The 23,250-nt window shown below is 46.3% G+C and overlaps 1 protein-coding gene and 1 pseudogene across 1 annotated transcript in view; one reads left to right on the top strand and one right to left on the bottom strand.

Annotated features, from left to right (window-relative positions):
- NAT8L (N-acetyltransferase 8 like) overlaps positions 1–17,125 on the bottom strand; it is a 44,679-nt gene extending 27,554 nt beyond the window's left edge. The window contains exon 1 of the mRNA XM_066621817.1: positions 16,655–17,125. Within this exon, the coding sequence (XP_066477914.1) occupies positions 16,655–16,994 (340 nt within the window). The 5' untranslated portion in view covers positions 16,995–17,125. The remainder of the gene's footprint in view (positions 1–16,654) is intronic.
- Positions 17,126–22,711: 5,586 nt separating this feature from the next.
- On the top strand, positions 22,712–22,828 carry LOC136646680 (5S ribosomal RNA; annotated as a pseudogene).
- Positions 22,829–23,250: the final 422 nt, after the last annotated feature.

Below are 23,250 nucleotides of genomic sequence, written 5' to 3'. Positions count from 1 at the left end.
GTGTTGATTTTGGAACACAAAGCTGTAAGTCACAGACATAATACAATTACTATACAATGGCACAATTTTTTATATTCATTTTTCTAATAAATAACATTTAAAAATAAAAATTTGCTGCTCTATTCACTTAAAGTTTTTTCAACTTCAGTTGCTTTTAAAAATTTAGATCTTGCAATTATCTCAACGCAGACATCCATTCAGTGTAATTCAGTGAAGTATTAAAAATATGGCTATTCTTGTAGACCAGGGGTCTCCAAACCTTTTGGCCAGAGGGCCGCATCAAATATCTGGCTTGGTGCTGAGGGCCGGGAAAAAAAATTTAAATATAAAATTTAAATAAATAAGAGATGGAACTTAGATGAGTGAATAAATGAATGAATGGGCTCATTCATTCAACCTCTCTGACCCTCAGAACACCCTCCACACACAATCAGAGCACAGTTCTGGTCATGTACAGTTGAGTGTGCCAGAGGCTTTCAGGGGACAAGAGGCTGGCTGCGGGCCGGATAGAGGCTTGTTGCGGGTCGCATCTGGCCCCTGGGCTGGGGTTTGGAGACCCCTGTTGTAGACAATGGTTAGAAGCCAGCATATGCTAGAGTTAGTAGAGGAAGTTGAAACAACAAACTGTCTTCTGAAACCATGAATAAGCTCAGAAAATAGGTCTCTTTAGTTTATCAGCTGAAGTTACCAACCACAAAGGGAAATGCTGGTTTCAGTATATTCTCTGCCATTTCTACACAACAAACCACAAGGAAAAGAAACCAGCATTTCTGGATGCACATTGGAAACACAGAGTATGTGTGCAGTTGAAGCACTTGTTGATTAGTTACATCAAGATTCAAAAATTTTGCCCGTTGCTATACTGCATAGTTTTATCATACAATCTGTCGGTCTTGACAACCTATTTATGGTTGCCCAGTCACAGCACTGCTATGATTGGACGGCTGGCAGAGTCTTCTCTTCTGCTCAACTCTTGCTGGTCCAGAAGCTTCTCCTTCCCTAGACCTGGCAACACTATGCCTCTTTGAGACCTGGGTAGCGTATACCAGACAACAATACTTAGCTTCCAGAGCCCCACTATCCATAGTTCTTAGGTGACGTTTTTCATGACTTCTCACTTACCAGCCCATCTTTCCATCAATTTGCTATCACCAATACATTAACAGGACAGACACAAGAACAATCATGGCTCCCCTGTCACTTCACGTTACCATCTAGGTGAAGGCCAAACTGGGCTTCCCCAGAACCACACTTCCACTCATCACAATTATAGCATTTGTCTAGATAAACACCTCCTCAGTTGTCCCTGCCCCCACATCTTGATAAGAACATAAGAACAGCACCACTGGATCAGGCTATAGGCCCATCTAGTCCAGCTTCCTGTATCTCACAGCGGCCCACCAAATGCCCCAGGGAGCACACCAGATAACAAGAGACCTCATTCTGGTGCCCTCCCTTGCATCTGGCATTCTGATGTAGCCCATTTCTAAAATCAGTTGGCTGCATATACACATCATGGCTTGTAACCCGTAATGGATTTTTCCTCCAGAAACTTGTCCAATCCCCTTTTAAAGGCATCCAGGCCAGACGCCATCACCACATCCTGCGGCAAGGACCACCACAGACCGACCACAGTTCCATAGTATAATGTTAAATAATTATAAACAGCATAAAGATAGGAAATTGGATTTTGGCACTTTTTCTCCTTGTTACAAGACATTTAAAGATTGACCCTAGTATCAGCAGTGAGTCAAATCAGTGGATACCAAATCAGTGGCTAAAGAGACACAACCTGTAGTTTTTTTTCCCCACAGTATAAACTTTTGGAACTGTCTTGAAAAGAGAAGAGCCACGGCAGAAGAGTGTCCTGTGCTCCAAACCCATGCAAGCAGATCAAAAGAAGAAATGGTGAATGGTGTTATTGAAAGGCACTAGAAGTTCCAATCTCCCCTGGGGGCTGGGGGATAAGAATAGGCCCTCAGTTTGGCTGTACTTGTTGTAAGGCGACTAAACAGCCACCAGGTGGATGGGACTCGTCAGCCTGGGAAGGCAGCTCATCTGAGAGAAGGAAAACTCTGATCCCAAACCTCCACTGCCTTGTGGCTACATCCAGTTATGGAAAAGGCTTCAGGAGTCAACCTCGAGGCAAAATCTGGAGCCGGAGTCCCTGAGGCAGTTCATGGCTGAACACAGTCACATTCTGGCAACTCCTGCGACGCTGCTGGAACCAACCGTATTGGCCTCTGCCTTTCCATTGGACCATTTCAGTGACATGGAGAGGGGGGATTTGCTGCATGGGTAACAGCCTATCCTCCGTACCTACTTTACCCAGGCTTCGCATACTGAAGAGGACACTCTGTTCCAGAACCACCATTCAGAGCACAATACCATAGTCTTCCAAGGCTAAAGGATGCCAACAGAAGTTCAAAGAGAAGCAACAGGGCCACATTTCAATCTTTCTCTTGGTACAAATCACAACTTGGGGCAACCAAACAAAGTTTTTGTTCCAGTGCTCCATTTGTACTTGTGCTGCTTCTCAAGCATAAAGTAACCATTTCCAGATAGGTAAGGGTGTCAGTGCAGCAAAACACAACAAAGGGTCTTGTGGCACTTTAAAGATTAACAAATTACTGATTATACAGAACCATCACATTTGCATCTAATGAAGTGGGTTGTAGTTCACAACAGTTTATGCTACAATAAATCTGTTTATCTTTATGATGCCACAAGACATTTTTCCAATCATAAGGGTGTGAATTCAGTAACTTGCACTGTCACTCATCTACTTCAGAGCCAAGGAAATATGTGCATCTGCATAGATCTGGAAAGCATGCATGGAAGAAAAAAACCACACAACAGACAAAAATAAACACAAGTTTAAACAAATGTTACCTCAAATGCAGCCATTATTCAAGTCCTTTACAACAGTATTTTAGAGTAGATACTAATTTACTGTAGATCCAGGGCAAAGTAAGGGAACAGAAGAAGCCAGATCCCTAAAGATAATAGATACATTTCTTGAATTTTTCAGCTTTTGTTTATGTATGTCTAGCCCTTTTACTTGCAAAATAAGGAAAAACATGAAGGCATATTTTGCCCAGTAAGAAGTAAGCCTGTTCCAAGTTGATGGGCACTTGACATTTAATTTTTAAATCTTATTCAGATGAAAGTGATTAATGAAGTAACTTTAAACTTACTAAAACATAGTGGGTTTTACTGCCTGTGGTTCTCTTAAAAATGTACTTTTAGGCCTCCACTGATTTATGGCTACATGCCTGTTGAAACTCAGAAAATTCATACTCCTAGTAGTCATCCAGTGCCCAGAATACATGGTTCCTATGAGATCCTGATCCTTACAGCTACTTTCCAATTATGGATATATTTCCCCAAACAATTTCAAAACTGTGTATGCCATACACACAATGCATCTATCAGTTGGTCATGATATCCAAAAAAGACAACGTCAATATAAAATCAATGAAAATTGTACAAATACGACTTTCAGCATACACAGGATCTGCAGCTACCAAACATAAATACATATCTAGAAAACTGTTTGAATCTCAGTCCTAAGTAAAAATGTGAAGGGCTGGTGTGGGAGGAAACAGCCCCCCCCCCCCCGGTCTCAAATAGCATACTGGAATGGGGAAATTAAAAAAAAAATCTTAATACTTTATTTCAGGATAGATCAGTGACAGCAAATGTCACACATTAACAGCCCAATCATATGTGTCCCCTCCCCCACCAATGCAGCTGTGCCAAAACGGCATGAGATGCATCCTGCAGGGATCAATTCCAGAGGTCTCCTTTGCTCCTAAGGGAACATTTGTTCCCTTACCCAGAGGTAAGTCTCTAACATGTGGAGGAGTCTACTTGGACCTGCACCAGTGAAACCGCTGACACTGGGCTGTACGATTGGGTCTGGAAATGGTTTGGATTCAGGAGCCATCACTGCCACTGAACCCACTCCCTTCCTGGACCCAATCTGCTCTATCCCACCAACTTACCAGGATCAGCAGCCACTCCATGTCATGCTGCTGTGTGCATGGATGCTCTGACCTCACTGCCAAGCGTTCCAGAAGAGTGCAGCTCCTCACACTGCCAGGAGGCTGTTTGCGATGACCAGAAAGTGCACCCTGCCACCGGAACTGTAGTTCCAGTGGGGGGGGGGGGTAGGATTGGGCCACAAGACTTCTAATGTGCTTTATTCTGCATACCTGGAATAATGAAGGGTTCATACAGAGGCTGTCCTTGCAAGCAGGAAAGGCTGGCACAACATGAAGCTGCACTTTGTTAGATGAAAGGAGCTGTTGGCTGGCAAATTCCATTTGCACAACAAAGAGCAATGGAAAGAGAAAGTTCAGCCATCCAACAGTTCCTTTCCTGGAACAAAGAACTGTTTTTCCAAGGGCGAATCTCATAATAGCTCTCTCCTGCTAGCATCAGGTTGCTGGGGACACTGGCACAGGCCCCTGCACTGGTCTGTGATGGTATCCCCTGGTGGTGTTTTGGGTGTTACGACTGCCACTGGATTGAAGGTTCAGGGATGCAAAGAGCTGAGCAAATGCTTCATGCCTCTCCAGCCTTCCCTGCCCACAGGGAAGAAGCTTTAAGAAGTAACCTTCAATATGCCAAGCAAGCAGTGGCATTTTTCTTTTTTTAAAATTATAAACATTGTAGTATTGTTTTGATAATCATGTATTCTAAAGAGAAAATTGCATTCAGAATATATAAAATCTAAAATCCACAGATGATTTTGCCCCAGAACTTCTAAGCATATTTACCAACTCACCATAAGGGTAAAAGAAACTGTAAAAAAAGGGAGTTCTCTTTGTAACTATGAAATCCCAAACAAAATGTATTAAGCCAGTGTTTCTTAAACTGTGGGTTGGGACCCTAGACTAGGTGGGTCACGAGCCAATTTCAGGTGGGTCTCCATTCATTTCAATATTTTATTTTTAATATGTTAGATTTGATGCTGCCAAGGTATGTGACTGCATTTGGGGAAATGTTTCAGAATTGCACTTGTAACAGGCACTTATAGATATGTTTTTAAAAATGATAGTCAATGGGACTTAATACTGGGTAAGTGTGGGTAGGATTGCAGCCCAGGATTGTGAAAAATTTTCCTGCTTGATGATGTCACTTCTGGTCATGATATCATTTCCAGTGGGTCCTGATAGGTTATCATTCTAAAAAGTGGGTACCAGTGCTAAATGTGTGAGAACCACTGTATTAAGCTGCTTGCCAAGTAAGCAGTGCAATGCAGAGTTTTAAAATAAAATGGTTTCAGGCAGCCAATTCACACTCTTAACATCCAAGATTCAAAAACAGTAATCTTAGTGATTATGGTATTGCTAATGTATTTGTCTGAATTACTAAATTAGCAAAACTCTGAGGACTGATGACATGTTCTTAAACATTTTTATTCTTTTGCAGATTTTGTTTTTCCTGAGGAAAAGCACAGAAAGCAGTGTTGTGTTTTTATTCCAAAGGCACATTTTCATAAATTAAAATTATAAATTATAATTGCTTTAACTCATTTTTGCCTGGCCCACAAGTGAACACATTTGGTCCTTGTTGCATATATGCAACATTGGGCAGAAACAGCTTAAAGGTGTACTAGGTAGGTGATATAGGTGGGTATAGTGTCAGCAGGAGCAGCCACAGTCATACCCCCCCCCCCACACACAGTCCAGTGATAAGTACTTTCAAAACTCATAGACCAGTGTTTCTCAAACTGTGGCTCGGGACCCACTGAGTAGGTCGCAACCCAATGGGTCAGATGGGTCCCCATTCATTTCAATATTTTATTTTTAATATATTAGACTTGATACTACCATGATATGTGATTGCATTTGGGGATATGTTACACATCTGTACTTTTAGAAGGCTACTATGTATATGCTTTTAACAATGACAGCAAATGGAACTTACTCCTGGGTAAGTGTGGGTAGGATTGCAGCCTAGGATTGTTAAAAACTTTGCTGCTTGATGATGTCATTTCCGATGATAACATCACTTCCGGTGGGTCCTGACAGATTCTCATTCTAAAAAGTGGGTCCCTGTGCTAAAAGTTTGAGAACCACTGTCAGAGCAGCTTCAGTTATATGGTACAAACTAGGAGCTTTCCAGGCATGTTATTCTTGCAGCATATTGGCAAGGCAGCTTCTGACTCTTTGAGTTTCTCATTGCATCAGATTGCTCTGCTTTCTGCATCAAGCAGAAAAAAAGGATGTATGTTTGAAAACATGCCCAAACAATCAAGGAGCTTGTCATGTAAAAGGCTTGAGCAGCTTTCTTCCATTCATGCAAATGTTTCACTTCATGAAACCCACATAGTGAAAGTTCAGAGTCAAGAGCGATGAAGCTGACTGATTTGAGAAATAAACGTTACAATACAATCTTAAGGTCCTCTTCCACCAACACAGCAGTTGCTGCACTGGCCGAGAGTGTCGCAAACATGTCATAAAGCAAGTCTGCGACTACTCTAGTGCAAGCAGCACTGGCAGGACAGCCTGCGCCATCCCACAGATGCTGTACCTCAACCTGCAGCTACCGGCAAAGGTGAGTGCTGTGCTGAGGCACAGGAGTGGGGAGGGGAAGGTGGAATGGAGGTAGGGAGAGGCACTTCTGGGTGGGAGGGAAGGCAGAATGGGGCCTGGGACAGGCCCGGGAGTGGGCAGGATCAGCAGAGGCCTCCACTGTAGCCCATTTCCCTTCTGGGCCTGGAAGCCCTACATGGGCTTCTCAGACTTGCAACAGCTAAGTAGTTGCGCAGATTTGAGTAGCCCTAGTGATCAAGCTGGGGCTCAACATGGGGCAAGGGGAAAAATGTTCCCTTCACCTGAAGAGACCTCCATCCTGCTCCTAACCTGTTCTGGATACAATGTAGGCCACCCAGCCCAGCTGCACCAGCACAGGTTAGGATTGGGCTGTGAGTTACATAAGTATTTTCCAGTAGATATTCTAGACGTGGATGAAGTGAGATATAAATAAAATGAGCACAGATTCAGGATAACTAATTTTGTCTACAGTTACTATGGCACCTACTGTGCATGATGAAACAGTAACAGTGGAGAGTTCATTCTTTTATCTATAGTTGAACAATATCAAAACGTATTGCTGCTTCTTAACATTATAGTGAATTTTCTTTGCAGAATGTTTATCACTGGAAATATGTTTCTTCTGTTTCTGCATGATAATGTTCAGATCTGCCTATTAGCCAGGATTCAAAGAGCTGGATATGAATGATAAAGCTGAGATCCTACATATTGTTTCTAAGTTCAGATAATAAAGCCTTTTTACTTTCTACAATGTTAACAATTTCTATCTTAACACATTTATTCCTGTTTGCCCAACTGGCAAATGCTAAAGGCCAAACTAGACATGACAGAGGCAGAAGCATGTGCATAAATTTGGGACTCTCTCAGCTACAAACTGACCGTGGGGTGGTGGGGCCCATTTTTACAGCAAAAGAAACATGCAGGTGGAAGTGCTAGACCAGGGGTATCAAATCAAGGGTTTCATACAGCCAAATAGCATTCATGGTGCCTGCTGAGAGCCAGAAGTGACATCATTAAGCAAAAAGTGACATCATTCAAGCAGATGATGGCCAGAAATAAGCACTTTGTTCTCACATAGGAACTAATTAGCTGCCAATAACAGAAGAGAAAATATTCAAATCTTGATCTCATTTTCAAGATATGGGAGAGCCCAATTATCAATTATCAAGCAGAGACAACCCAATTATCATGCAGGCCACCCTTTTAGGAGCCCTGCTTCCGCAAAGGCACAACTTCGAAGCTCAGCAGCTGAGTAGTGCTCTGCAAAGTGATGCCTTGGCAGAAGTGGAGCTGCTGAAAGGACAGCCTGCGTAATAATTGGGTTTTCCCAGCACCTTCTCACTCTCTCACTCCCTTCCACTATAGCATTCCTTGCTTTCTGAGGCCTCCTTCTGTCTCTCCCTCACAGAGCCTTGGCAGAAGTGATGCTGAAAGGACAGCATTGGGAGAGCCCAGTTGTCACAAAAGCTGGTTAAAAAGAGCTTCCATAGGTCAAATCTGGCCCACATCTGGCCATGGGCCTTAAGATTGACACTCCTGTGCTAGAACTTCCTCTACAACTTATCTTACTGTAGTTCCTTCCCTTACCCCATGTTTTTCTCCTCAGCCAAGCTCAGGTATCTTGGTTGGGAGAAAACACTCCAGGGGCACACTATGGCAAAGAAGGATTCAGATCTAATCACCAGTATGTTCCTTCTGCTCTAAAAATCAGACTCTTGTCAGGTCCTGTTTTACACCCAACCGAGACCGAGGCTGCAATCTTTTTTTAGCTTCCAGCACACTAGAGTCATGTTCCTTTTTCAGATTCTAGCAGGCTAACCATGACAGAATTTTGAAAAGTGAGCTCCAAGCTAGAAAGATGACAGCCTCCATGCAGATGTTACTTCCACCTATTTTCTATTAAAAAGAATGCAGGAGTGTGCCAGGAACACGGCAGCCTCCAGTGTATGGTCACAACATGGCAACCTCCATACAATTTCAATGATGGGGTACCATTTTCTTTTCTTTTTTTAATAAGGTGCATTGGAAGCAGCCTAGAAATGTCACTTCCGCCTATTCCCCAACTAAAAAATAAAAAAGAATGCAGCCCGGGTTGAATATAAACAGATGAAGCTCTTCAATGAAGCTCTGAAACATTCCATTCCACACAGTCTTCACTTATTCCCTCCCTTCATCTATCCAGGCTGGTGTCACTGCAATCACACTTGATGCTGCTGCACCCATACTACTTATTCCGTCCCTCCAACCAACTCAGACTGGTGTTGCTGCAACCAAAAATGCTGCTATCATTAGGCGCATTGCTAACGGGGGTTGGGGGGTCAATTGTCCAAGGCTCCACACTGCTAGGGGGGCTCTACACCATAAGCACTATCGTAACATGAATTGTAAGGCAGAGACCTTGAGCCTCAGCCATGCTTGGACCTCTGTGCTCAAAAACACCAGAATTTTAAGGTTTAATGGCAAGCAGGGTGCCTTTAAGAAGAATGGGACAGGACAACAAGTGGGTGGAAGAGGTGGTTGATGAGATAATTGTAGGTATGGGAAAAGCAATCAGGGAGCTGATTAGCTGGGACTTCCTGGACTAGGGAAGTCTCTGGTTATAAATACCTTCCTTTCATCTCTGTGTTCAGATGGGAGTGGGCTTTGTAGAAGCCAGATTTTAATTTAAATTACCCAGGCATAGAGTCTATGGGCTGGGAAAGTTTGTTTTAGTCCTCACTATCCATAGTTTAGAGGAGCTTCTATAGCTTACCCCTGGTAGTTTCAGCAACTGTGGTGGTTTTCTAGTCCTTTGACAATACCCTTCATAGATATGAGTGAAATGTTAGGAACCACAGGATCACCCACAGAAGCCTTAGTTTCTATGTTAATCCTGTGTTTACTCAAGCACCAACAGCCCAATCCTAACCAACTTTCCAGCACCAAAGCAGCCCCAAGGGAAAGAAAAAAAATGTTATCTTAACATGAGGAAGCTTCTGTGACTGCCCCCCTCACTGCAGAATGTCACATGCACCCCATGGAAAGAGCTGCATCAGCCCTGGAAAGTTGATTAGAACTGGGCTGTAAGTCCCATTGGGTTATATTTAGTGGGGCTGTGTGATGGCACTTTCCATCTAAACCATTTTATAAATTCTTGTATTGTAAAAATTACAGTAAAGATTATGCTGTCCAATTAACTGGGGAACCTTATCAGTCAATCAAAAAAATTTTCAATCCATCTATGATTAAACAGTGCAGCACAAATATATAACTGTCTTGATTGAAAGGAGGAGAATAAACATCGTATATACATTTCTATTTTCTACAACAGCACCGTTTCCCCTTCAAAACTTGGTAAATTTGCCCTTGGTAAATATGCTCAACATTTTTGGAAACTCTATGGCTCTGGACCTAAGGCAATGTAATGATGCCCATGTGGTACCAAGTTCTATTGTCCCATTATTCAAAATTAACAGGAACGCCTGCATAAAAGTTATCTCTGCACAAGAGGAACTGAAGATTTCTTTGGAGTACTGGAGAAGTGAGAGGAGACTTTGCATTCTCCCCCAGTACTGTTCAGCTGTTTAATGGCAAGCCCAGAGCAGCAATCCAGAAGCACAGGAATAAGTGATAAACCTCATTTCAGGATAAAGCACAAATACACGCCTCTTTCCTAGTCATCAAAAGTCAAGATCCTTGTATTTCCAGAAACTACAGACTGGCCCCTTCCATCATGGCAAAACAGGAAACCTCACCATTACTCGAGTCACATGTAGTTTTGACCATGCTTACAAAACAGAATTGGGGGCCCATGGCTGCAATCTCTTACATGTCTACTGTATTTAAAATCTTTATTTCCACTTGTAACTTCAAAAGCAAACACATAACAGATAAAATCTATTACAGTACATTATCTAAAATAGAACCATAAAGCATAAAAAAGCAGCACGAGAGCTGCAACATTTAAAAAAAATAGCAATAACTGTCTTGCATATTCAGCCAAAATTAACTACTTGTTAACTACCTGCTGGGTTATACAGCATGCAGACAATCCTGCAGCAAAGTACTTTCCATTGTTCTTGGTGAATGCACTCTAAGACTGCACACAAATGTATATTATTTGAACAGTGGAGCCACTCCACTGGCTTTCAATGAAAGCTATTTTTCTGCTTTAAAATGGCGTGGAATCCTTGCTAAACACATCTATTAATTAGGTAGGGGAAGCTAAGCTTACAACATAGACAGAGGGGGAAAGTGGCAAATGCTGTATCAACATGTCTCTGTACGCTGCCTAAGTAACCAGTTATGTTATGCTTGTGCAGGAAGTCTATCCTCATTCATGCTTATCAGCCCAGCAACTGTATCACCACAAAATGGTAACTCTTTCAAGTGCAATTTGACTTCTGTTCCCCATCTCTGACTCTTGCATACTGGACAACATTTTAAAAGACAATTTATGAATCAACATAATCACATACGTAATGTACAGTGCCAGAAAACCATTTCCCATTTGTGGTTCTCCATTTTCCATTTAAGTGTGCATTTTCCATTTAGCAGTCCAATCCTAAGCTGCACTGGCACAGTGGGGCCACACGGTCCACATTGCATCCAGTGCAGCTCAGGAGGCTAGAGGTCTCCTCTGTGTAAGGAAATATATTTCCCTTTACCCTGAGTAAAGCGCCAGCTATTCTTACAGAAATTCTCAAAAATGCACCAGCTGTATCACTGGTGCAAATCTAGAAAGCCCAGTGTAATGCTGGGCTGGCCGGGATGGGAGTTAGGATACGGTGAAGGACTACTGTACCGATCCTGCCCCCCTTTTGGGCCCGATTCACCCCCTGTTCTGCCCCCCGCCAGCAAATGCCCCCTCCCCACTTCCAACATGCCCTCCCACTACCCTCTCCCAACTATGTGCCACCTGGTACAACCTTACCTGTGCTGTTGGAGCTAGGATGGGTTGCAGTGCTGCTAGGCCTTGCAAGCCTTCACACCAGCCTAGCTGGCTCATGAGTCGTCACAGATGTGCCTTACAGCATGTTTGCTGTGCTGGCTCAAGCTGGACTTAGGATTGCACCGTTAGCATGTTAATGAAGTCAGGATGCCCAAAACAAAGTAAACAATAAGAAAAAAAGTTCTCATCCTTTTTTTGTTTTTGTAATAAGGTGCTTCAGAAATGCTGTTCTTATACATATCCTAAACATGGCTACTGAGAAGAAGAAAGTCCCATAGAATTTATTAAGACACATCCTAGGATTTATTATTGGTTTAAAATCTGGCAAATATCACCTATGCCCGTCTCACATCCCAATTGAACTACTGCAATGCACTCTATGTGGAATTGCCCTTGGAAAGTCTTCACAAACTTCAAATACTGCACAATGCTGCAGCCAGACTGGTGTCAGGGATCTCATGTGCAGATCATATTACTCTCATTTTGTAGCATTTTCATTGGCTTCCTGTCTGTTTCCAAGTACAATTCAAAGTCCTGGTCTTTCCCTTTAAAGCCCTAAATGGTTTGGAGTATCTGAATTTCTTAAGGACCACATGCTTTCCTAGGTCTACCCAATTCCTGGGATCTTTGGGGAGGTTTCAATCTGTGCATCTGTGTCTTCAGATGTTTGCTTATACAGCATGTGAGACAAGACCTCCTGTGTTGTGGCACCAGATTCCAGCACTCCCTCAGGTGACTCATAGAGTTCCATCCCTTCTGGCTTTCTGGATATCAGTGAAGACCTGGATGCTTCACTACATGTTTGAGGACAGTTGAAGTTGGGAAGTCTATTTATCTGTGGTTTTATCATTTATGTGTTAATGCAGTGGTTCTCAAACTGGTGGGTCACAACCCACCAGCCTGAGAAACACTGTCACTGCCCCCTTAAGAGGCTGGGCAGGGGTGTGATGGTGACGCAATTCCCAGAACAGAGAGGCTTTTCTATACTCGCCCTCTATCTAAACCAGTTCTCCTGCAGGTGCGGGGAGCCCTGTGGAGTCCACTGCAGGGTTCCCCACACCTCAAAACTTTGAAAAAAATGCAATCACAACTGACTTCCAGTTCTGCGATCGCAACCCGGAAGTGGGTTACAATCGCATTTCTTCCGAGTTCTGAGGCGCAGGGAGCCCTGCAGGGCTCTATTATCTGCACCCGCAGGAGGCCAGCGCAGACAGAGCATGAGTAAAGAAAAACCCCTCTGACGCCAGTGGTGGCATGATCATGGGGATTATGTCACCACCATCCCCCTGGCCCCACAAAGACTTATAGCGGTGCAAACTCAACATGCAAGTTTGAGAATTGCTGTGTTAATGGATTTAAAAATTGTCTTAGCTTGTCTTCGGGCCCAATACTATGCTCCCCAGCACCGGCACTGAGCTTGCAGACCCAGCACTGGGTGTTGCAAAAGGCACTTTGCTGCTGGTGGGAGACACCCAGCCCTGATGGAGAAGCTTGCACCAGTTAGCACTGTGCCTCGGCACTGGGATGATGCAGAAGGAGCACTGGCCGATGAGTTTCCTCGCAGGGCAGCAGGGAGGTATTTCAGGGCAAGGGGAGGGTGGGGGGAGGGGCGAAACTGGGCAGAGGGTGGGTGGGCCAAGGGCAGATCAGGCCCGGGAAGGAGGTGGTGACAGCAGCAGAGTTCTATTCTATCCCCACTCCCAACCCATGGAGCCTGACGTGGATCTCCTCAGTTCTGTGCTAGCTCAGAACTGGTGCAGATTCAAGGAGACCCACTGGGGCCAGCAGAGTTCAACACAGGGTAACGGAACCAATGTTATACCCCATGGTGTCCCCCAGCGGCTGCTCTGGCCTGGCGAGATACAGCGGCGGCCATTTCAGCACTGCTGCACTGTGTGGCACCAGGGCAGCATAGGATTGGGATGCCCAATTGTTTAAGGCCATAATGCTATGCATGTTTACCCATTGACTGCAGTGCAGCTTACTTCTGAGTAATCATGCACAGACGGACTGTAAATGTATTTTCTGTTTTATATCTGGCTTATAGCTGACTTTGCAAAAAGAGCATCAAAATAAGAATAAAATCCTAAACGTGTGACTCTCTTGAAGCCCTTACCACCATGTATAATCATATACTGTACTATCATAAACCATAAACTATTCCTTCTACTAACCATGTGTGTGCACATGGCTCACTCTGTGAGTGCGTGTGAGAGAGAAAGAGCGTGCACATACATCTGGGTGCTTCTGCTTTCTGAGATGAGGTTGGCAATGACCAGGTGGGTCTCCAATAATAGAATTCATTAACTTCCCAGGAAGGTTCAAATAGCATTCACATTTCTGCCTTTTGGATGCCAAAGACTTTCTTTTGAATATTCCTGTGCCTATTAGCTTAGGGCAGCTCTGGAAAACTTCACTCACCTCTAGTTCCCTTATATTTTGTTCAAATCATAAGGTTTATGGTTAGGTTTTCCTACTTTATGGAAAACCCAATCCTACATTTGCACTTACAGAGCTGGAGTGGGAAACAAATGTCTGAAATAATGCAAGACCATTGTGCTTGATGCAGCTTGCATGACTTCACCTGAACTCTGACATGACACTGTACAGGCAAAACCTTTAGTCAGCAAGCATGGAGCCTCAAGAGGCAGTACTGGTCCAGGTAGGAGGTTTTGATTGCTAAGTGTCAGTGGTCATTTCCTATGAACAGTTGCAGTGCAATCCTATGAAAATTTACTCTAAAGTCCCATGGAAATGGATAGAATTTCCTCCCAAAGAAGTGTGCACATGAATTCCAACCTTAATAGTACTTACAAAGCAAGATATTGGTCCAGGCATTGTTATGACAGTCAGTGTATCTTCGCAAGTCCATGCTAAAAACCAGCTCTGTCCACCACTAGACCAGCTGAGGAAGCTTCTAACTGCCTAAAACTGCATTATGTTTAGTTGTATCATTGGCCCATTAGCTCTTTCTGCCCTGACAGAGAGCAGCTCTGCAGAGCCTCAAGCAAACACAGAAAGCAGACGCTCTCCCTCTGAATGATGGCCTCTTCTCTACATTCTGATGGGTTGGATTTCCTCACAGCCACCACACAGTCACAGTTTCCCAGAGTGTTCGCCTAACAGCCTCTTGCACACACACACATACACCCCCAAGGAATCTATTAAGTAGTGGGCTTAGCCTGAGCCACGAGACCTGCCCAGAGGTTACGACAACCATTTTTTTGCACCACAAGCTGCCCAGGGTGAGTGCCAAATACCAGCCTCCAATCACCCCAGAAACCGCACCACCTAATGCTGCAAACATCTACACCAGTGATTTTCAACCTTTTCCATACTGGCAAGGTACTAAAATGGTCAAGGAACACCATCAGTTTTTTTATCACTGACAAGGCACACTGTGCTGCCAATGGAGGGGAACTCACATCCCCCCAATGGCCCTACTAATAAATGACCCTCTCCCAAATTCTCATGGCACACCTTGGGATCATTTGCGGCACACCAATGCACAGTGGTTGAAAATGGCTGCTCTACACACTGTCCTGAGGGTAAGCCCTATAAAACGCAATGGGATGTACTTTTGATTAGACATGCATAGGCTTGTGCCCCAAAGCTGCAGTAGGAGTAGCTTTGAACCTCACTGCATCCCATCTGACTCCACCCAGCCCCAAGCAAAGGCAAGCAGGCAGGGTGGGTCCCAGGAGCAGGCCCATTCTTCCCAGCCTGTGATTGTCACATGCAAGGCAGCCATGTGGCAAGGTAGGCCCTCCGGTCTGCTTGGCCTCCAGGCAGGTGACCCTGCTGTTTCAGTCTATGTGTAATTCACAGAGCAATGTGTATTCGCTTGTCAGACAGGCTCCCTGCCACGTTCCAGTCAGTTAGCACCAGGGCTGCTAGGAAGCTGTGTTATGCGTAATTCTATACAAGCTAAGGGCCCAATCCTATTCAACTTTCCAGCTCTGGTGTAGCCATAATGCAGTCCTGTGGTAAGGGAATACATGTTCCCATATCTTGAGAAGGTCCCAGTGACTGCCCCTCCACCACAGGATGCAGCACACACTCCACTGGCACAACTGCACCAGCACTGGAAAATCAGATAGGATTGGGCTCTGAAAGCAGGAGGATGCTTGCACAGCAAATGCATGTTGGGGCCAAAGTCCAGCATTAAACTGAGCCACAAGCTGTGGAAAACAACAGAAAAAAGGGGGCAGGGGGGATTAAGGGTTGTGACCATGGCTGAACAGACTCTCTGCTGCAGATTCCCAGGAGTTCGGAGAGCAGACTCTTCATCAGTCAAGCCCTTTGCGACATACAGGAACTGGAAAAGCCTCCGGCTCTTGGAGCAGACGGAGCTGGTTCCTACCATCTCTCTCTAGCTCACAATCCAGAGGGTGGCCGTCTAGGCCCTGCCTGAGAGTTGTGCTACCCCAGAACAGCACCTTACTCCCTGCAACTCAGAAGCCAGCCAGCCAGCCAGCCAGCCAATGCAATAATCCTATGCACATCTACTCCCATTGTGTTCAATGGGGTTATAGGGTTGCAGCCCAAGAGCCCAATGTCTACTCAGAAGTAAGTCTCATTGTGTTCAATGGGGTTTACTCCCAGGAAAGCATGTATAGGATTCCAGTCCTATGCATGTCTACTCAGAAGTAAGTCCCATTGTGCGCAATGGGGTTTACTCCCAGGAAACCGTGTATAGGATTCCAATCCTATGCATGTCTACTCAAATGTCAGTCCCATTGTGTTCACTGGGGCTTACTCCCAGGAAAGCGTGTACAGTATTGCAGCCTGAGAGCCCAATCCTCTGCCTGTCCACTCAGGCGCAAGTCCCATTTTAGTCAATGGGGCTTACTCCCAGGAAAGTGTGGCTAGGATCGTAGCCTAAGACCTCCGCCGCCGCCCAGCCTGCAGGGTCTGAACAAGGGGAGATCCATCCGCCCGTCTCGCAGCCGAGCGCACCGCCAGGGCAGTCTTGGCGTTGCAGAGGAGCGCACTGGAGGCACAATGCCGCCGCCGCCACCGCCTCCTCCTGCTGCCGCTGGCGACGGCGTGTCCCTTCACCTGGACCGCAGCGGCCCCCTTCCCCCAGCCCTGCGCCCACCAGCTCGCTGCAGACCGGCGTGGCGCGCGCCGAGGGCTGAGGGGTCGTTCCACTTACCAGCCATGGTGCCGTACACCAGCTGCGTCAAGGGCTGGTCCTTCAAGCCCCTGAAGGCGGTGTTGGGGATCCTCTCCATGATGCCCTCGTAGAAGATGCGCCGCACCACCTCTTGCTCGGAAGGGTGGAACTCCCTGATGCAGACGCCCTCCTTCTGCTCCCCGGCGGGGGCTTCGTCCATGGGGGCGCTGGGGAAGGCGGGCGCGGGCGAGCCGGCCAGGGAGGGCCACATCTGCGAGGGGGACACCAGCAGGGTCTCCTTCTTGGCTCCTGGCAGCGACTCATGGTCCTCCGCCACGATCTTGGTCTCGCATACCATCTTGGGAGACAGATAATGCATGCAAACTGGCCGGGGAACAAAAGAGGCTGGGAAGGGAGGACGAGCAGGACCTCCTCGCCGAGCGGTGGCTGCGCTGCGAGCCTCTCACTGCTGCGGAGCGGAGCGAGCAGGCGGCGGCAGCCCAGGCGGAAAGGAGCTCCGCCGCATTTTGGAGAAGTATTTATAATGCAGCAGAGCCGATGCAGTTTGGAGTGGGGGTCCCCCCCAGGGTCCTAGCGTCCTTGCCATTGGTTGGCAAGGGTCACCATGTGCTCCTGCTTCACAGAGTGGGTGTGTGTGGCGGGCAGCAGCACCGCCTCCTCACTGGGCTGGGGGTGGCACATTACTACAGCATTTCCTTCCCACTTTTTATGTCACCTTTTTCACACTCCGGATCCTGCTGAGGCTGACAGAAATCGGTGCCATATGTTGGAGGTGGGGAGAGAATGGGATGGACTTGGGGGGGGGGGAGAAGGAAATGAAAATGAGAACCCAATCCTATGCATGCCTACTCAGAAGTAAGCTCAATTCAGAACTCAATGGGGCTTGCTCCCAGGAAAGTGTGCAAAGGATTGCAGTCTAAGGGCCAAATCCTATCCAACTTCGCAGCACTGGTGCAACCATGCCAATGGGGCATGCACTGCACCCTGTGGTGAGGGGCAATCCCAGAGGCCTCTTCCAGGTAAGGGAACGTTTATTCCCTTTCTTTGGAGCTGCACTGCACTGCACTGCACCAGCACTGGAAAGTTTTGGGCCCTAAGGGCCCAATCCTATCCAATTTTCCAGTGCTGGTGCAACCATGCCAATGGGGCATGCAATGCATCCTGTGGTGGGGAGGCAGTCACAGAGGCCTCCTTAAGGTATGGGAACATTTGTTCCCTTGCCTCAGGACTGCGTTGTGGCTGCACCAGTACTGGAAAACTGGATAGAATTGGGCCCCAACCCTTTAAAAAAAGGGACTATAAGAACACGACAAATATACTGTATTTTCTGGGGGAAGTCGGAACCAAACGAATACCCACTCTGTATTCTTTTGCAAGTACATGCGAATTAGTTTGGATTCTTGTAAGCCTCGGTGAGGCCATCAATTTAAAAGCAGTTTATTAAATATGTTAGGTAAGAATACTGTCAGTCGTCTTTTTGCATGTCCATGTTTTGAGTCTGCTGCCTGCTACAAAAGCTGATGCTAAAACCCATCACATTTAGGTATATTCTATGTATAGAATGTACACTACACTGTACTGTGTACAGGACAGTGTTCATGAATTAGCTTTAAGGTCTCCCAACGAAAGAAGGCAGATCTGAGGCTAGAATAGCCAGGGAGCCTTCGAGCCCAATCCTATGCCTGCCTACTCAGAAGTAAGTCCCATTATAATCAATGGGGCTTACTCCCAGGTAAGTGTAGATAGGATTGCAGCCTTCATCAACACTTGCTTCCCACATTATTTGCATCACTTTTGAAGCCTCGACTCCCCCCCCCCCAATGTCTCCTCGGAATTCCCATATAAGTGGGATTTTCTCCCAGGTGAGCGCGCATAGGGTTACAGCCTGGAAATAACTGACAATGACACGACAGCAGCACAAACTCCTAACTTTCAGCCCAATCCTATCCATACTTTTCTGGGAGTAAGCCCCACTGACTCTACTGGGACTTACTTCTGAGTAGACATGCATAGGCTTGGGCTGTCTGATGGCTGCGTTTTGTTCTTAAGGTTGCCACCCTATGCAGGCTTACTTGAGAGTAAGCCCCACTGAACTCCGAACAGAGGTGCTTCGGCTGCAGGAGCGCAAAGTTGGCGTCCCCCCTTTCCCCCGTGGCGAGGCCACATCCAGCTGCTCTCTTTTCTCAGCGGTGATTGGATGAGTCATTCACCACTGCGGTACTTTATAAGTGCTTATTAACACTTTCCTGGGCTTGTGCGCAGAATCCCTCTGCCTCCACGACACCTCGCTCTGGAGCTGCAGAGAGGAGGCTGTCATGTGGGGCGGGCAACGGAGTGCACCTTTTGGAGGGCTCTTCCTAGGAGGACGTTCCACCAGATCAAAGGGATGCTTTTATTCTAGTGCTGCAGAAGCCACCCCCCTCTTCCTCTCTTCGCCTTATTTCTCGGGCTAAGGGGGGGGAGGAAGGGCGGGTTAAGGCTGCAATCCTATCACCTGGAGTAAACTCCATTGACTATAATGGGACTTACTTCTGAGTAGACAGGCCTCGGAGTAGGCTCTGAGGCTACAATTGTACCCACACTTTCCTGGGAGTAAGCCTCGTTGACTATAATGGAACTTACTTCTGAGTAGATATGCCTAGGATGGGGCTCTGGGACTACAATCCTATCCACTCTTTGCTGGGATTAAGTCCCATTGATTATAATGGGACTTACTTCTGAGTAGACATGCATAGCCTTGAGCTTCGAGGCTACAATCCTACCCACACTTTCCTGGGAGTAAGCACCACTGACTATAATGGAACTTACTTCTGAGTAAATATGCTTAGGATGGGACTCTGGGGCTACAATCCTATCCACACCTTCCTGGGAATAAGTCCCTTTGGCTATAATGGGACTTGCTTCTGAGTAGGCATGCCTAGGATGGGGCTCTAAGAGGTGCAAGCCTCTTTCCTTCGAAGACACTCTGCCTCCTAACAGGGGGTTGTAGCTTCTCCAGCCAGCGGGCGGCTCCCAAGGTTTAAACCTCTCAGTTCCTCCTCAGTTCCTTGCAGTAGCTCCGCTTCCCAGAGGAGGGGTAGGGTCCTATGGGACACACACCCCTCTTAGGGAAATAGGTTATCCTTTTGGGGTCGTAAGGTCAGACCAGTTAGGAATGGAAGGGGCTGCAACAGCTGGAACCTGCGCTCGAAGAACGATCCTGAACCCACCAGCCCCTGACGCTCCAGCCTCCTGCGGGACCGAGCCCAGACGGTGAACTCTGCTTGGCTCCTCTGCGGCTGAGGAAGAGGAGGAGGAGAGTCCCTCTTTCTCACCCTTCCCTGCTGGCTGCTTAACTGCCCAATCCCATGCTCAGAAGTCAGTGGGGTTTACAGCCCAAGCTTCTGCATGTCTACTCAGAAGTAAGTCCCATTATAGTCAGTTAGGCTTACTCCCAGGTAAGTGTGCATAGGATTGCAGTCTCACTCCTAGATAAAGGTACATAGGATTGCAGCTTAAGTCCCGCTCCATCCTTCTCTTCTTTGGCTGACCACTTCTTCCCTTTCTGTGCCTAGTCCAGTTCCTTGGCGCAGCAGCAGAAAATCAAATGATAAAGCTTTTCCTGGGCTGTACCACTTCTGGCTGCGGGTGGAGAGTGACAGGCCCGGATGCTTCCTTGCAAACCCCCCCAATCTTTCTTTGCATGCGGCCCCCTGCCTAGCCTTCTCCCTCTGCGCAACTCAGCATTGGTTTCTGCATTTGTTGGTACCTTACCTAAATTTGCTTCCTCTCTTCCCCCCCAACCTGTGGTACCTTCAGGAGCGCTGCAGACAGAAATGTGATGCAACCCCCTGAGTGAACAGAGGAGGCTCAGAGCCCCACTGCTATGTCTACTCAGAAGTAAGTTCCATTATAGTCAATGGGGTTTACTCCTAGGTAAGTGTGGGTAGGATTGCAGCTTCAGTCAAGTTTATCAAGAGCCCAAGCCTATGCATGTCTACTCAGAAGTCAGTCCCATTCTAGGCAATGGGGGGCTTACTCCTAGGTAAGTATGGATGGGATTGCAGCCCGAGCCCAATCCTGTGCATGTCTACTCAGAAGTAAGGTCCATTATAGTCAATGGGGCTTACTCCTAGGTAAGTGTGGATGGGATCGCAGCCCGAGGCGCCAAGTGTGCATTGCTCAAATGAATGGCAGGCGGGGACACCAGGATGCCCCTTTGCCCATATCTGGCCCAACCACGACACTTACGAAGCACCAGTCGCCACCCTGGCGTCCTCCTTCGGGCGGGAGCATGCGCCTTGCAGCCTGGGTGCAGGTGGAGCTGCGAAGAGGCGCTGCAGCGCGGCTCTCAATGGAGGGGGTGGAGCTGTGGGCAGGCCAGTTCGAGCTGGGTAGGGAGAAAAGCCTTCGCCCCTCCCACCCTCTTCGATGCTGTGGGTCCCAGGCTTCTCTGCAAGGCTGGAAGAGCCGTTTCCTAGTGGACCATAGCAGGCAGGCTTCTCCAGCAGAAGGTGCTGGGAATTCTGCAGGGATAGACTGCAGTCCTATCCACACTTACCTGGGAGTAAACCCCATTGACTCTAATGTGACTTGCTTCTAAGTAGACATGCATAGGATGGGGATCTAAGCATGATGGAAGAGGGTGAAACGCACAACTACTGCCTTTAAAACAAGTTGTGCAGCAAGCATGTGTGCCACGCACTTCCACCCGTTTTCAGTTTTATATGGTGAGAATATTTGTCCTTGTAAGTCTGAGAAACCATCACTGCTAGATCAGTGCTGATTTGTGATAGACAGAGGATCATGATTTCTCAAGGGGAAACCACACAAAATTATCTTATCCTACAGGCGGATACTCCCAATTACCTGACAAAATGCGGAAGTTCTGCACAATCCTAGGCATGTCTACTCAGAAGTAAGTCCCACTGTGTTCAGTGGTGCTTTCTTCCAGGAAAGCGTACATAAGATCACAGTCTTCTGGTTATTATACTAGCACACCAGCTGGAAGCACATGTTTGCCAGCAGCTGACTTCTGCACACTCCTGCCCCCTCCTTTAGGGTGGAGGTGTAGGATATTTCAGTTTCAGGTTGAGTGTCAAACACTCAGATAATCAGCAGTTAATGGAGAATAGCAGATCCCTGCTAATTAGAACAATCTCTGAAAATCCGTTTTGTTTAAACATTGTTTTTCCAAACAAAATCTAATTTCTGTAAGTTCAGGTTTGCTAATGCTGCAGTTCAAGGAAAAAACCTTTGGACCAGATACTTTTGAGTAAACATAAGAACATGCTGCACATCATAATTTTAAGCTTAAAGTTCAAGATATGAAGACTCAGAATGATTTTACACTTATTTAAATGTCCAATAGTCCTCCTTGGTTGGATGCTTTAAAAAAGCAGTGACACTCTTGATGATTATATAATTGAAATAGGTCTCCATTAACCAAGGAAAACATTTACTGTTTTTGCTCTTTGAAGAATTCTGTGAGCACAATCCAGCTCCTTGTTCTCTATGTGAAGGTAATATAATCCTGGGAGGATTTTATCATTTGATTCAGCTGAATATTTTAAAGTGGCTGGAAGGGCTTTTCTATATTGACTTGGTAACTGTTCCTTAGCTTTATGGGTGTCTAGTCACCATCTCCCTCTTGCTTTTCTGCCCCCCTTCATCCTCACCCACACTGGGTCTGGGGTGCTGAATTCATAGAGGAGAAGGAACAGGAGCTCCCATGGAAGGTCAATTTACATATATTGTCCTAATTCTGGCTGTTACAAAGGAGTCTCTGAACAGGAAATGCAACTCATGCTTCCTGTTCCAATCACCCACCAACCTATTAAAATGTCTGCAGTTGCTCTGTGTGTCATGGGATAGAGATGTGTGAGATAATAATCAATGCGCCTCTTATCGGTCCCTGCAGCGGAGGGAGTGTGAATGAGTGATATGTTGGAGATTGATAGCTGTTGCACTGGCTGACAGAGCAATAAGGTATACACATCAAGAGTACTTCTTAATATTTCTTTGGTGTTCTGGTTACTGGTTTGTCCTGGATATTCACTAGAAAATCAAGGCAAAGGGCCAGAACCTGGCAAGGAAAACAGCAGCTGTTACCCTGCGCATGCCAGATCTCATCTGATCTCGGAAACTAAGCAGGGTCAGGCCTGGTTAGTACTTGGATGGGAGACCGCCTGGGAATCATGGGTGCTGTAGGCTTATACCATAGTCTTTCGAGACTGAAGGTTGCCAACCAACTGGCAAGGAAAAATGCTCAGGGAGAATATGAGCCTGCCTTCTTGTCATGTCTTTGGATGCGAAAGGCTGTCCCTGTGGTATGAGGCGTGAATGTCTTTGGGGAAAGGGTAGGGTTGTTTGCCCTGGCTGAAGATATTCCTGGATATTTTTTCTAACATGATATAATGTTGGAATTCCTTGACACCCTTTTTAAAATTTCCAGGATTGCTTTCAGTAATCAAGAAGAGATGGATGCCAGTTCTTGGATACTCCAGGCCAATCCTGGAGGGGTTCTGCTTATCATTAATAATGGATGAGGTATGTAAGTCCTTACATCTTTAAAGGAGTCTTATTTGTTCCAACCTACCTTACTGTCAGTTTTCCCAGCCTCTTCCTCAAGGCTT

The sequence above is a fragment of the Tiliqua scincoides genome, chromosome 3 (assembly GCF_035046505.1).
Source record: "Tiliqua scincoides isolate rTilSci1 chromosome 3, rTilSci1.hap2, whole genome shotgun sequence".
NCBI lineage: Eukaryota > Metazoa > Chordata > Lepidosauria > Squamata > Scincidae > Tiliqua > Tiliqua scincoides.
Note: the sequence above shows the minus strand (reverse complement) of the source record. Positions and strands in the feature narration are given on the sequence as shown.